Consider the following 15,547-nt stretch of genomic DNA (forward strand, 5'->3'; position numbering starts at 1 on the left):
ACCAAACCCTGTCCTTCCCCTGACTTTCCCCTTAGTGTAGATGGTACCACCATCTACCCTGTCTCACAAGCCCATAAACTTGGCCTCATCTTTGACTCCTCTCTCTTATTCATCCCACATGTTCAATCCATTACTAAATCCTGTCGGTCCCACCTTCTCAACATTAATAAAATCTGCCCTTTCCTCTCCATTCATATTGCTACCACATTAATACAATCACTCATCCTATCCTGCCTGGATTACTGCATCAGCCTCCTGGCTGATCTCCCAGCCTCCTACCTCTCCCCACACATCCATATGTCACTCTGCTTCCCGGCTCATTTTTCTACAGAAATATTCGGGACATGTCACCCCACTCCTCAGAAACCTCCAGTGGTTGCCCGTCTGCCTCCACATCAAAGAAAAGCTCCTCAACATCGGCTTTAAAGCACTTCATCACCTTGCCCCTTTCTACCTCACCTTGCTACTCTCCTACAACCCAACCCAGATTGTTCACTCCTCTAAAGCTAACCTTCTCACTGTGCCTCCATCTCACCCATCTGGCCACTGACCCCTCGCCCACATCCTGACTCTGGCCTGGAATGCCCTCCCTCCTCAAATCCAACAGAGAGTTACTCTCCCCCTCTTCAAAGCCTTATTGAAGGCACATCTCCTCCAGGAGGTCTTCCCTGACTAATCCCCCCTTTCCTCTTCTCCCACCCCCTTCTGCATCACCCTGACTTGCTCCCTCTCTTCTTCCTCCCTCACAGACCCACGACATATTATGTAAATATCTGTAATTTTTTAAATTAATGTCTTCCTTCTCTATAGACTGTAAACTCACTGTGGGTGGGGAATGTGTCTATTCATTGTTTTTTTGGAATCTCCCAAGTGTATAGGACAATGCTCTGCACAAAGTAAGCACTCAATAAATGTAAATGAATGAACTAATACCAGTTTTAGTATTAATAGTATTAAGAGCTTACTGGGTGAAGAGCACTGTGTTAAGTGCTGAGAAAAAATATACAGGTTAGCATTAGACACAGACCTTTGTTCCTCAACGGGCTCACAATTTATGAATATAGGTTGGAGGTGGGGGTGGAAGCCAATATATCAGGAGCACGAAAACACTAAAACAATAAACAGCATAAAGAAGAAGGACAAATATGCAGTACCCAAAATCAAAAGTTAACAGGGAGCTGCGGCTACAAGAGCAGAATTTCTCTTTGTGATTCAGAGTCCACAGCTGTGGCTACAACAGGCACTAGCCTTTCTAAGATTTTATGAAGCCTCATGCTGCAGGTGCTATTTGCATTCCTGCTGGAGTGATAGAAAGCAATAGATCAATCAATGAATAGTATTCATAGAACCTAATGTGTGAAGAGTAATGTACTAAGTGCTTGGGAGAGTACAATACAACTGAGTTGGTAGACTCCTTCCCTGTTCACAATGAGCTTACAGTCTAGAGAGGGGATGGGGCGTCTCCTTGATGGTGCGGAAGAGAGCTGGTGTCGGCCCTGTGTGAGGGAAAGCAACTTGCTCTGCTGTGGTGCCGGGAGCTGAGAGCATACAGGGAGGCAAAGGCTGGAAATTTGGCTCCAGCAGTGATGATAGTCCAAGAAGCTAAACAGTGGCTTTTCTACCTGTCCCAATTCACAAAGATTGTGCCGGGGTCAAGCCAGAGAGTTCCTCAGGTTGCTTGTAATTCATGACAAGGTTGTAATTCAACATTTGGTTAAAATGAAATAAGTGAAAAAAATTAAGGTAAAGTTAAAAACTAAAGTTGAAGGTATGCTTGAAATCTATCAAAATACTTTGTCTTTAAAAAAACATTAATCTAGCTGTAGTCAGAGGAGGTTACATCTCCTATTACAGGTGGGTGAAGGCATGCTGACTCTTCAAATTTTCTTCTTTACCTTTAGCACTGAATTATTTGAATATGTTACAATCACTTTACCAAACTCATCAATATTTGCAGGTGAACCTCTTTTTCCTGTTAAATATTGTCCGTGTTCTCATCACCAAGCTAAAAGTCACTCACCAAGCGGAATCCAATCTATATATGAAAGCGGTGAGAGCGACTCTTATTTTAGTGCCACTCCTTGGCATTGAATTTGTGCTGTTTCCTTGGAGGCCAGAGGGCCAGATTGCTGAAGAAATTTATGACTACATAATGCACATTCTGATGCATTATCAGGTAAATAGCTTTCCAGCTTATTGTCTTATTCATGCTAAAGGGCCTCAAGGGGGAAAAAAAAATCTGAAAATAGAGAGAAGTTTTTTTGGTTCCTTTCCACACCTGAGAGGCATGAGAGAATGGAGAACAAGATGCAGATTATTGATATTTCAAATCCACTGCTGCATGTGGGCAATTTTAAGTAGAGCTCTTGAATTTTCTAGCAGACTTTCCCATGCCTTAAGAATATTTGATCTGAGTGAAAAGCATTGAGATGGGAAGTAAGTTTTTCACATATTTCTGCTCCAATCAACATAATAATAAAAATGTAAATAATCCCACTGGTTCTAAATCAGTGTTAGAGTTGTCTTTTATATTTTACATGATTCTCCAATTTTCATTTTATTTTTTTAGAGTTGTTCCCCTTTCCTGTAATTGAGTTTAGATGTATATTTATCAAAATGAAAAATTTTAATTAGTGATACTGATTTATTTTACAGGGTCTTTTGGTCTCTACAATCTTCTGCTTTTTTAATGGAGAGGTACAGTATCTGATTTTAAAGCATTTATTCTGTTCATTCTTAGAGTAAAATGAATCAAATCATCCCCTAACCCTTAGTTTAGCTGCAAGCTCCACAGTGCATGCTTAACAAATTGAGAATTAAGGATGGGTTGAATGGAATGACTGACTTTCATGTTAACCTGGTTGCTTTTTAGAGAACAGGAAGTTCTTCCCCAAAAAGGAATGTATTTCCCAACATTAGAGAAAGTAGTTACCAGTAACTAGTGTGACAAATACCCTGAAAGTATAATTATTTAGCAGACACACATAAATAATATCAGATATACCTCCACTTGCACATACCTGTATTTTTTTAACTCCAAAATATGAAGATTCTGCATTTAGATAATTTCCGCCAAGTGTTTGTTTTTCATAAAATAAACTGTTATGAAAGAAAACCATGTAAAATATAAGGACAGAAATATTTTCTTTCACATTGATGTTGCCCCACCATTAAGTAGTTTGGCACTTAAATAGTGAATGACATAGCAACATTCTGTTGTTTGTAATGGAGATAAATCAGAATAATTTTACTCAACAAAGAAGAGGTTCCTGTTCCAAAACCAGGCGTGGAGGCAAACTATCTTTAACATGCCATCTTTAGTTCTTTATCTTTAACAGTTTAGTAAACTTTAATCTCATCCCTCCTCATTCTTCATCTTCCCAGACTGAATATTAAATATGAATATCAAAATACATAGACTGTGGCAATAAGGGAAGAAAATATGAGAGATGCTGGATACAATGTACCATATGTGTTTAAAACAGAATTATCTTTTTTTAAAATGATATTTGTTAAGCACTTAGCATGTGTCAGGCACTGTATTAAGGTCTGTGAAATCCCTGGGTCCTAATCCAAACTCTGACACTGCCTGCTGTGTGCCCTATGGCAAGTCCCTTGACTTCTCTAGGCCTCAGTTTCCTCATCTGTAAAATGGGGATTGAATTATCATTTTCCTACTGTTTAGACTGTGAACCCCATGTAGGACAGGGATTCTACCCTACCTAATTATCTTATGTCTACCCCAAAATTTAGAATAAATAGTGCTTGCCACACAGTAAGGTGCTTAACGAAGACCCCAATTATTATTTTTATTATGACAATCTGGTTTGACCCGTCCCACATGGGGCTCACAATTCAAGTGGGAGGAAGTAAGATTTACTGCCCATTCTACAGATGAGCTAGCTGAGGCACAGAGAAATTCTGACACTTAGCCAAGGTCACACAACAGCTACGTGGTGGAGCTGGCATTAGAACCCAGTTCCTCTGACTCCCAGGCCCACACTCTTTCCACTGCCATGCTGCTTCTTATTAATTGCTTCTCATTAATTGGAGATTAATTATTAATCTCCAGCTAAAATGCTCTTCTTTTAGTACTATATTACAAATGCTGCTATTGCATTTTAATACTGACATTTCCTATACTGCTGTTTCTCCCTTCAAGATGATGATATATAATATTATAATATTGTTTTAGTCAATATTTTAGATCTTAGGGATGCGGTGTGCAGTTGACATTTTTTTGTATGGGAAGCTACTTGGTACTCTATGGATGAAGATTCTATTTTCATGGAATCAATTAAAAGTGATAACTAGGATATGATAAAAAAGATATACTTTTTTATTTGCATAAGGGAAAGCATTCATTCATACCATTTACTCACTTATACCCCGCATAAAATACAGGTAAAATAAATAATGCTAAAACCGCAAAACTCAAACTGTCCATGTCTTACTAAAAGATCATTATTATTAATGATAAATATATTATTATATAATGATAAAAGCCATTAATAATAATAATGGTCTTTGTTAAGGGCTTACTATGGACTGAGCACTGTGCTTACTTGGGCATTTAGACCGTGTAAACAGAGAGTCAAACAAAAGCAGATTTATCTTCTACCACATCCTAAAGATCAGTAGAGCAAAGTAATGAAAAATTACCATACTTCATGAATTCTTGAATTAAACTGTGCTAAATTCTTCATAGTTTCCAAATCCATCCACTTTGTCCCCAGTTTATGCATGAGTCATTTCTCATCTTGTTGGGTATTACTACCTATTTCTCTCTCCATCTCCTAGCTCTCTCCACCCCATTCGCATGAAAACACAGCTGTCAGATTAATCCAGAGGGATCCAGTCATCTCATTCATCTGAAAGCCCTACATTCTATCTTCTTGGCTTTCCCTGCTACTCTCAGACATCTGGTCTTTACCTTCAGGGCTCTGGTTCTCTTTACACTCCTTCTTCCAATTTACTCAGTTTCTGACTATCCAAAGCATTGTTCCCTAAGATTCTTAGCCTAAAGTGTCTCTTCATTAGGAAAATTTGCCTTTTATTTCACAGATGGTTTGGATGGAGGATTGATGGAGGTAATAGAAAACAACCCCAGAGCAGATACCTTTCTGTCAGGTTTACAGCCTTTAAATCTGCATTGGCTTCTCATGTTCAACAAAAACTCGCCATTGGCTTCAGACCAGTGCTCTCCCTCTTTCCTATAGCTTCTCTTCGGTTGCATTTCAGCTCATCCTCTTCACTTTCCTCATTTTATTCTCCTCTCTCTGTGTCTTAATCTGCTCACCTCTGCACCTCTGACCCAGTGTTCACCCCCTTCATTTTTGCTTCATACATTGGCCACTCTTCCCTCCCTCCCTTGCCAAATAATGGAATGGGGTTGCCAGAAAACCCATCTGAACTCCTGACTCTCAAATATTTCTCTGTGGGGACTCTGACCCTCCTCGCCTTGCTCCAGAGCCATTGTATTTCCTTCCAGGTCCCTGTTCACCCAGGGCCTGCTTTTGACTGTCAGGTTTTCTACGACCACCCCTTGTCCCACTGGGCACTGTGTCCAGTGAATACGGTGACCATATTCACTGATGGTCTGAAGCTGGTCTACTCCCTATCCTGCCTCTCCTTCATAGTCCTGCTAAAAAGCCAGACCTGACCTAGAAGGCATTCCTGCCTCCCCAGTTGGTATCATACAACTTTATAATAATGGCATTTATTACATTCTTCTTGTCAACCACTGTTCTAAGTGCTGGGGTAGACACAAGCTAATCAGGTTGGACACAATCCCTGGCCCACATGGGACTCACAGTCTAGGAAGGAAGGTGAATAGTTATTGAATTTCAATTTTCCAGATGGGGAAGTGGAGGCTCAGAGAAGTTAAGTGACTTGCCCAAGGCCACACACCTAGCAGTTGGCAGAGTCAGGATTAGAACTCTGGTACTCTGATTCCCAGGCCAAAGCCATGTCCACTAGGTCATGCTGCCCCTTGTCCTACTTATGCTGTTCTGTCCCGTCAGCCACTGAGTATCTGTTGTATAATAATAATAATAATGGTAATAGTATTTTTTAGGCACTTACTATGTTCCAAGCACTGTTCTAAGCACTGAGGTAGATACAAGCTAATCAGGTTGTCTCAGGTGGGGCTCACAGTCCTAATCCCCATTTTGCAGATGAGGTAACTGAAGTACAGAGAAGTTAGGTAGCCTGCCCAATATCACACAGCAAACAAGTGGTGGAGCCAGGATTAGAACCCACATCCTCTGACTCCCAAGCCCATGCTCTTTCCACTAAGCCAAGCAGCTTCTCATATGGGTACTTATTCACTAGTCTGTTGACTATTGTAGAAAACATTTGCTTGTCTGCATCTTTAATCAGTCCATCAAGGGTATTTATTGAGTGCTTACTATGTGCAGAGCACTGAACTAAGCACTTGGGAGAGTACAAGATGATAGAGTTGGTAGACACAATCCCTCCCATAAGGAACTTATAGTCTAATTAGAAATTTATGGTCTAAAATTGTCAACTTTTAGAGAAAAAGGATTGTGTCTTTTGTTTCCATCCTGTATCTAGATTGTAAGCCCACTGTGGGCAGGGATTGTCTCTCTTAATTGCTGGATTGTACTTTCCAAGTGCTTGGTACAGTGCTCTGCACACAGTAAGCGCTCAATAAATACAATTGAATAAATGAATGTTTCCATTCATCCCCTGGTACAGGGCACACTGAAGGGGTTGAATCAATGATATTTCCATCAATGGTATTTATTGAGCGCTTATCACAGGCAGAGCATGGTAAGCATAAAACATGCTCTGCACTAAACACTTGGGACAGTACAGGACAATAACATTGGATGACACAATCCCCATCCTCTAGGATAAAGAGGCTGGAGATGTTGGGAAACTCAGGCATACTCCACCCAGCCTTCTTGTAATGCCTGACTGTGGGTCCTCAGGACCATGTGAGGAAATGTGGCTGACTCAGTTTACACCATCACAACTCTTACAAAAACAATTACCATAGGATATAGTTTTCCTCTTTTGCCCATTGGCCTGGCCTAAATGCAGAGAGGAGAACCCAGAGCAGGTGGGGCTGGTTGACACTGTTGAAAATGTCCCAGCTCACCCCTCTGTTTACCCCTAAACCCTAAAGATTAGAGCCAAAAAACCTCTAAGCTCCCTCTTACATCCCCATCTGTTACCTGACAGCTTAATATCAAATGCCTTAGAATACAAGAAGAAGGGTCTCTTCCATTCCAACTGCAATGTTTTGCTTGATTTTCCCCCCTTGTAAATAAAACAAAGTTCCCATAAAGATTTCATTGCTAAGTGCCTTTTAGAAAGTACAAATTCTTCACCGAACAGGTGTTTGTAATATTGTATTCAAGGAAGTAAATGGAAATTCAACATCCTTACCGTGCACACTATGAACAACACAATCTTACAAGCACGTCAGCATTTTTATTAAGTTTATTTTTAACTTGAATAAGTAAGTGCTCAGCACTCTGTTCAGGAAATTGGCTTTTGATTGCCTTTAGATGGCTCAGTCTCAAGAGCAGGGTTGTGAGTGTAATCGGAGTAGGGATTCCAAGAATAAATCATGGCACGTTTCCGATTTCCAGAATTGTACTTGAGATTTGAGTCTCTTGGGGGGGGATATATCTTCAAGGTTTATATACGCTGCACTTCCTGCTTATCTTGGCTTCCTTTCTCAAGATGAAATTCTCCCTTCATGCACGGTCGTGTCTCCTGCTGGTTGAGGTCTCAGATATTCAGTTCTGTGACAACATACTTCACCCAACCCTCTTTTAATGCCCAACTCTGGGTCCCTGGGACCATGTGAGGGAATGTGGATGACAGTGCAAACCATCACCACTCTTGCAAAAACAGTTGACTATGGCATACTTTTCCCCTTTTGCCCACTGCCCGGCTTAAATGAAGAGAGGAGAACACCAAACAAGTGTTGTTGTCTGACATTGGTGACAGTGTCCCAGCTCAAATCCACCCACCCCTCTGTTTACCCCTGGACATTCACCTCTTCACTCTCCAGTACACAATGACCCACATTCAATTTGGCAATTAATCACAGGAACCATAGATTAAGCAGTGATTTCTTCCTTCACCAGAAAGGAAGGTTTAAAGGAAGGCTCAAAGGGTTAGTTGAATGTAGAATACAGTTTTCCTAAAACATTAAATATAAGTTTATGTGGGATTTTCCTTCTTTTCCTTTTATTGAAATTGATAGGTCCAAGCAGTTTTGAGAAGACATTGGAACCAGTACGGAATCCAATTTGGAAGCAGCTTGACAACACTTAAGCTTCTCTGGCTCCACTATGTCACCTCAGTCCCTTCCCTCTAATCAGCTCATCCCTGTCCTTCCTTCCCAGCAATCCCCCTTTGTCCCCCTCCATCCAAATCCTCCCTACCCCTTGTGCTGTTCCCACCCTTCTCCCCCATTCCATCCTAATATCCTGTCTCAAATCCTCCACCATCCCCTGCATCAGCTCACTACCATCCAACCCCTCCCCACCCCTCAAGCTGCCTTCTCCTCCACAGTTTCAGCCAAGTGTGGGCTGTGGAAACTCGACTCCCTCATCAGAATGCTTCCCTTCATCCTTGACCTGTTCCTGACCCTATCATGTTCCTCGTCACCTTCACTGAACCTCTTTCTCCCCAGATGATACTGCCTTTCCTGCTGCTCTCTCTAAAGGGGGTTTCATCTTCTCCCACTCCCCAAGATTCACTGGGAATGGGTGAGGACTGAGCTTCCTTCTTACTCCCCAGTGCTGGGTTTGTACCATTTCACCTGCCTCCTTGTCACTCTCTTTCCCTTGAAGGTCATAAAACCTGCCTCTACCACCCACTCCAGTTACTAGTCACCCCTAAGGCTTCACCTCCAACTCTCTGAACCATTTTGATCCCTTTCAGGCATTCTTTCTCTCTCTCTCCATCCCTGCATTGATCCTTGGGGACATCAATATCCATGTGGATGTTCCCCGACAACGCTTCCACTTCTGGCTGCTGTCACTCCTCAACTGCAATGACCCCCTGCTCCACCCCACCTCTCCCACTCACCAATTTGGACACACCCTCTCTCTCATCATCTCTAATCTCTACCCTCACCAACTCTGAAATCCCTTCATCAAATCACAACCTCCTCACCTGCTTCTCTCCCAAACACCCTCCAAACAAATCTGTCCTGTTCCCCCACAAAGACCCACACAGAAATCTTTTGACCTGCACCAAATCTACATCTCCATTCCTTCTCTGCAGTCTTGTATTTCCTCCCACCTTCAGGACATCTGTATTTAGATATCCCACTGACACCTCAGACTTAGCATGTAGAAAACAGAACGCCTCATGTTCCCACCCAAACCCAGTCTTCCCCCTGACTTTCCAGGAGTCATAGACAGCGCCACCATCCTCCCTGTCTCACAAGCCCATAACTCCTCCTCGACTCATCTCTTTCATTCAATCCACATATTTATTCTGTCATCAAATCCTATCGATTCAGTCTTCACATCACTAAAATCTGCCAGGTTAATCCAAGCATGTATCCTATCCTGCCTTGATTACTGCATCAGCCTCCTTCTTGATGTCCCTGCCTCCTGTCTCTCCCAATATCAGTGTAAACTTCACTCTGCTGCTCAGATAATTTTTCTACAAAACCGTTCAGTTCAAGTTCCCCCACTTCTCAAGTATCTCCAGTAATTGCACTTCTGCATCAAACAGAAACTCCTTATCATTGGCTTTAAATCACTTAATCATCTTGCCCCCTCCTACCTTACCTCTCTGATTTCCTACTGTAACACAGCCCACTCACTTCACCCCCTAATGCCAGTTTATTCACTGTATCTCATTCTTATTTTATGTTGTTACTGGCCCCTCATCCACTCCCTGCCTCTGGTCTGGAATTCCCTTCCCATTCCTATCTAGTACCAATGACTGTCCCCATCTTCAAAGCCTTTTTAAAATCACATCTCCTCCAAGAGGCCTTCCCCGACTAAGCCGTCACTTCCTCTGCTCTCACTCCTTTCTGCATTTGGATTCACATCCTTTATTCACTCCACCCTCACTCCTACAGCACTTACATAACTATACATAATTTATATGAGGTCTCTCCTTCTAGACTCTAAACTCATCATGGGCAGGGAATATTTATACCAAGTCTGTTATATTGTACTCTCCCAGGTGTTTAGTGCTCTGTCCACAGTAATTACTCAATAAATACAATTGATTGGTACCTGAGCAGTGCTCACCTGAATGGCAAGGGGGTATGAAGAGGTATGCTACTGTATTTTCACGGGTAGAGTGTGGAGGAGTTTCTCTTTCCATGACAATGACAATTGTGGATACAGTCTCCTCAGCAGCAGCAGCATCTTCAATCCATAGAATAACAAAAGGAGCTATCCTTTTGTGTCATTTAGACAATGCTGTGAAACAAAAAGTTTATGGGTATATATCTATATAGAGAGAGCTGTAATTTAGTCATCTTTCATCTAGCATTTTCCCTTTTTCACCTCAGACGGTTCTGGAAACGTACTACCTTGGTTGCACCAGCTTCTCCTGAATTCCCATCTTGCTCAACTAGTCTGTTAATCAGTGGTATTTACTGAGCACTTACTTGTACTATACTAAGATATTGAGAGAGTAAAATAACATAAGTAGGCAAGGCCACTGCCCTCAAGGAGTTTACAGTCTACCAGTCTGATCACTGATTGTCACTGTTCGGCTTGCTGAGGTGCCTCATTTCTCTCCCGGAAACAATAAAAACTCCATATTGTTGGTATTTGTTAAGCACTCATAATAATAATAATAATAATAATGTTGGTATTTGTTAAGCGCTTACTATGTGCCGAGCACTGTTCTAAGCGCTGGGGTAGACACAGGGGAATCAGGTTGTCCCACGTGCGGCTCACAGTCTTAATCCCCATTTTACAGATGAGGGAACTGAGGCACAGAGAAGTTAAGTGACTTGCCCACAGTCACACAGCTGACAAGTGGCAGAGCTGGGATTCGAACTCATGAGCCCTGACTCCAAAGCCCGTGCTCTTTCCACTGAGCCATGCTTTTTCTCCGTTACTATGTGCAGAGCACTGTTCTAAGCACTGGGTTAGATACAGGGTAATCAGGTTGTCCCACGTGAGGCTCACAGTTAATCCCCATTTTACAGATGAGGTAATTGAGGCACAGAGAAGTGAAGTGACTTGCCCTCAGTCACACAGCTGACAAGTGGCAGAGCTGGGATAGAGGGGGAAATGCAGAGCTTCCCTATTGAGGCTATTATTTGGAGCTGCTGCCCAGCCAGGTTTAATCTTTGGAAGGGGTTATGAATAAGCAGAAGGGGGAACCTCAAGAGGAGAATTTCAGAATGCTGACTTTTAGAGAAATAATAGGTAAACCAGGAAGGCAGATTTAAAGGAAGGCTTAAAGGGTTAGTTGAATGTAGAATACAGTCCAATATAAGTCTAAGTGGGATTTTCCTTCTTTTCCTCTTATTGAAATTGATAGGTCCAAGCAGTTTTGAGAAGACACTGGAACCAGTACAGAATCCAATTTGGAAGCAGCTTTGCCCACTCAGATGCTCTGCGCTCAGCGTCTTACACTGTGTCTTCAATCAGTGACGTTCCAGGATACAGTCATGACTGCCCTACTGAACATTTGAATGGGAAAAGTTTCCATGATATGGAAAATGTGGCTTTGAAATGTGATAAATTGTATGCCTGAAGTTGGGGATTAGCTGAGTTTACCAGTAACCCAGTTCTAATAACCGAAGAACTTGGCTTAATGGCTTCATGACCCGGAGATGTTTTCAACCTAATGTGTAATCTGCTGTTCCTGAATATCACGAAGAAGATTCATCCACAATTGCATTTGTTAAATCTCACACACTGGGCGGAGGGAAATAGGGGAGAACTTGATTCTGTCTTCCACATCCAGGAAGGCATATGGCAAATGGTGGGGTAGGGACTACCACTGACATCCTTCCATATATTTTGTGATGCAGCCTGCAAAAAAAAATCAAGATATGGTCCAGATCTCGCAGGCTGTCTCCATTCCTCTGGCAAGCGTGGAGAAGGGTGGGGTCTTTTCATGCTGTATCATCAGTACTTCAATCCCTGCAGGCTGTGGGAACTAAATTGATCACAGACTGAGCACTTCCCAGCTCGGGTGTGGCAATCCCAGAAAGAGCTGTGAGAATTGGTGCAAGGTAGACTGGTCAGTTTCTCTTCAGCAGTCCCTGTTCCAGGGCACTGTTTCATTTTACAAATTTCCTGGCTCAAATAAGTGGGACAGTCCTTGGTAAAACAGGTCATTGGCTAATCTTTGTATGCAGGGTGCACCAAAGAAGAGCCACAACATCCAGAAATGGAGCCAGATTATGGGTGGGGGCTGGGGGTGAGTATGTGTGGCTGGCCCACTTCGAAGGAGTGTAACAGGGTCCGCAAAGCCCGATCTCAAGAATACAGAGATAAAGGGTGGCATTCATTGATCCCCCCTCTCCCACCACCAGCCTCAGGTCAGGTCCTATTTCAGGACTATTAGACTTATTCAATTTATTAATGGATGGGCACCTGACCCCCTCCCCCTTCTATCCATGTAAAACATAGAGGGGAGTAGAGCCACCCATTCTCCGTACCCTGTGAACACAAATTTAGAGAGGTGTTTCTCGTGACATATAAAGCCCAATTCCCCTCAAATGGGCCGGGAGACAGGCTGGCTCCAGGTTTATGTAAATATAAACTTTGCCTCTTCAGTTTCTACTGTGTAGACAAAGTTGGCAATTGTTTATGAAGGGAATCAATGAAGGATTTCTTATTTTCTCAAGGGTTTGTATAAAGATTTTTTTGTAATGAAAGCTCTGTCACTTGTCTCCAAGAACCCAGCTTGTAAATACTCTATTTTCTTATTCTTTTGTCTTAAAACAACCAATACATGCAGCTTAAGCACACACACAGGATGTATACATTAATTTCTAAGTGCTTTGAACCCTGGGACTGATGCAAAACGTATCAGGCCAGATCAGTTTGGGAATATTTTTCAAGAACATCAGATGGCAGCACTATAATTTTGAGAAATGGGGCAGGGGAGATTTCTATTATAGAATAGAAAATGCTAATTGCAACAAAAATCAAATGAAGCCAAAATGAAATCCTTGAGAAAAAGTTTGCCTATTTTTGGAACACGTATTCTCTTTCCAAAGAACTAAATAGGTAAGAGGTATTGACTCCACCTGTTTTTCCTTCTTCATGGATCCTGAACCATAGTTTACCCTAGACCTAGAGCCAACATTTCAGTCCAGGAAATTGGAAAAGATGAACAGTTCTAATGTTTTAAGTATTTTCCTGAAATATTTTCTGCCCTTATGAACTCCATCCTGTTTAAGAAGCATGCTCCACAACTGAGGTTGGTTGTTCACTGGAAAAAGAAAAAAAAAAGAAAGTACAATATTTTGAAAAGAATTGAATATTTACCAAACAGAAAAAAGTCAAGGAAGGACATGTATATGTTATTTAGGGACTAGAGTTCTCAGAGGCTCACAAGCTAATGAAATCCTGTCATTCAAAGTGCTTGAACTCCCTAGTTCTCTCCAGGGACAATTTCAGAGGAGGAAGCAAAACAACTGGTTTCTGAGAACATTTTGTTGATGAAGCTAACATAAATCATTTCATTTCAGCTTTTGAGGATCAGTACATTAGTAACCCGCAAAAGGAAGCCAATGCACACTTCATTATTTGGTCATCCTAGTGCTCTCTCATTTCTCCATATGCAGTGTTTCACAGCTTTGTCATTTCTGGCCATAAGCAGACATTTATCTGAAAGGTTCTAGGAACATTCTGTAGATGAATTTAGTTTGAGCCGATGAATCAACTTAAATGTATACACTTCAAACTGTTAGATGATACTGAAGTACGCCAAGTGAATTTCCCCTCTGTGATCAGAGAAGTAACGCAGAGATGCATGAATAAGGTGGCTTTTATTCACTTGTGTGCCTATGCATTCCCAGGTAAACAGACTCAAATGCTGAGTTATTCACTCCTCAAGCATTTTTAGTATTGTTGTTAGATGTGTTGACTGGCACTGCCAAGACAAACTGCCAAACTAGGACATTAAAATGATGGGAGAATGGCTGTTTTATTCACAGAATGTCTGACTTTGAAAAGAAGATTTACTTTAATGGCAGTACATGAACTATTGATAATATATCAAGCTATGTTTTAAAGAGAACTTTGTGCTGACTTTCCTCATGGCCAGTTTTTTAATCTGTTTTGTAAAATTCCAAGTAGAGTAATCAATAACTTTTGTAGCTCTTTTGTGCACTCATTTTTTTTGGAAAAATTAATATTATTTTTCAAATCTTAGACTTTGGTTAATGCTGTGTCTTAGCTGCTACAGTTTGCTTTGTGTATCTCCACCATTGAAAATTTGTAAACCAACAAAGAAGAACTTACTTCTCTCCTCCAAATTTTGCTGGAAGTAGATTTGGTGTCTAACAGTCAATTTTATATATTTTTAACTACTGTCTCAGATGAGGCAGGGCACTGCTGTTTTATGTAGTCCACTTCTAATGGATGCTAAATTTCCTAAAAATGGCCTTTTGACTCTGAAGTCGGTTTCTTGTGAAAAATGATAATGAATGATTCATAAAATATACTTTGTTAATTAGGGTCTTAGAAATCATTCAAATCATTTTGTTTGATGTAAATAGGATTAATGGTAGCTATGACATTGTATTTATTGTTCATAAAAATGGTAAACAGAATGTGAAATTATTTTGGTTTATCCTAGTTTCATTCTGTTCATATAAAACATTATTCCTTTCATCTGTTGAGAAGAGATGTCGTATTCTGATCAATAAAGTACCATTGTACACATAAAACAGCTTAAAATGCCATGTATTTCTAAAAGTCTTCAATCAGCGGACTGCTGAGGATGCTTTGGTTAAGACGACCAACACACTTGAGTTTCATGAGTCATTCATCAACCAAGAATCTATGAAAAAGGAAACTGACTCCTAAGCTAACCAGGGAACAATAACTTTTCCTCCCCTTCTAGGGGAGGAAACAGCTATGGTGAGTAAATTACCTGTTTCAGGGTAGAAGTCTACTCATAAATATCCTGGAAAAGTTACCCTACTTTTCCAGGATAGCCCCTTCAGGGGCTTAGAGTAATTTACTACCAAATGTCAACATACCTCACTGGGTCTGTGCTCCAAATAGAAATACTTTGTGCCTTTTCTGGCTTCTGTTCTCTAGTCCAAGCGGTTTACTTGCATGATCTGGAGGATGTCTTGGCAAGTTTGTTGTCCCCGTAACCCCACGAAAGACCTAGTTCTGTTTGTCTTCAAATTTCAACAGGTGCCCCTTCAGACTGGTGCCACTGAGTCTAGGGAACAACATTTTGTGTTTACCTCATCCACATCTGTCGCGAATTGAAAACCTCACTCTCATTCCCTCTCGGCCCTGATGGTTTTGTCTTTCTCCAGTCGAGAGTTCTACACAATAGCAGCCGTGAGAGTGACTGGTGGCTATCCATAACTCTTTTG

General features: G+C 41.4%; 1 protein-coding gene across 1 annotated transcript in view; it reads left to right on the forward strand.

Annotated features, from left to right (window-relative positions):
- Window positions 1-14,881, forward strand: part of CALCRL (calcitonin receptor like receptor) — a 151,499-nt gene extending 136,618 nt beyond the window's left edge. Inside the window, exons 13-15 of the mRNA XM_029072267.2 lie at window positions 1,958-2,176; window positions 2,656-2,697; window positions 11,512-14,881. Of these exons, the coding sequence (XP_028928100.1) occupies window positions 1,958-2,176; window positions 2,656-2,697; window positions 11,512-11,727 (477 nt within the window). The 3' untranslated portion in view covers window positions 11,728-14,881. The remainder of the gene's footprint in view (window positions 1-1,957; window positions 2,177-2,655; window positions 2,698-11,511) is intronic.
- The last annotated feature ends 666 nt before the right edge of the window (window positions 14,882-15,547 follow it).

The sequence above is a fragment of the Ornithorhynchus anatinus genome, chromosome 9, assembly GCF_004115215.2.
Source record: "Ornithorhynchus anatinus isolate Pmale09 chromosome 9, mOrnAna1.pri.v4, whole genome shotgun sequence".
Taxonomy (NCBI): domain Eukaryota; kingdom Metazoa; phylum Chordata; class Mammalia; order Monotremata; family Ornithorhynchidae; genus Ornithorhynchus; species Ornithorhynchus anatinus.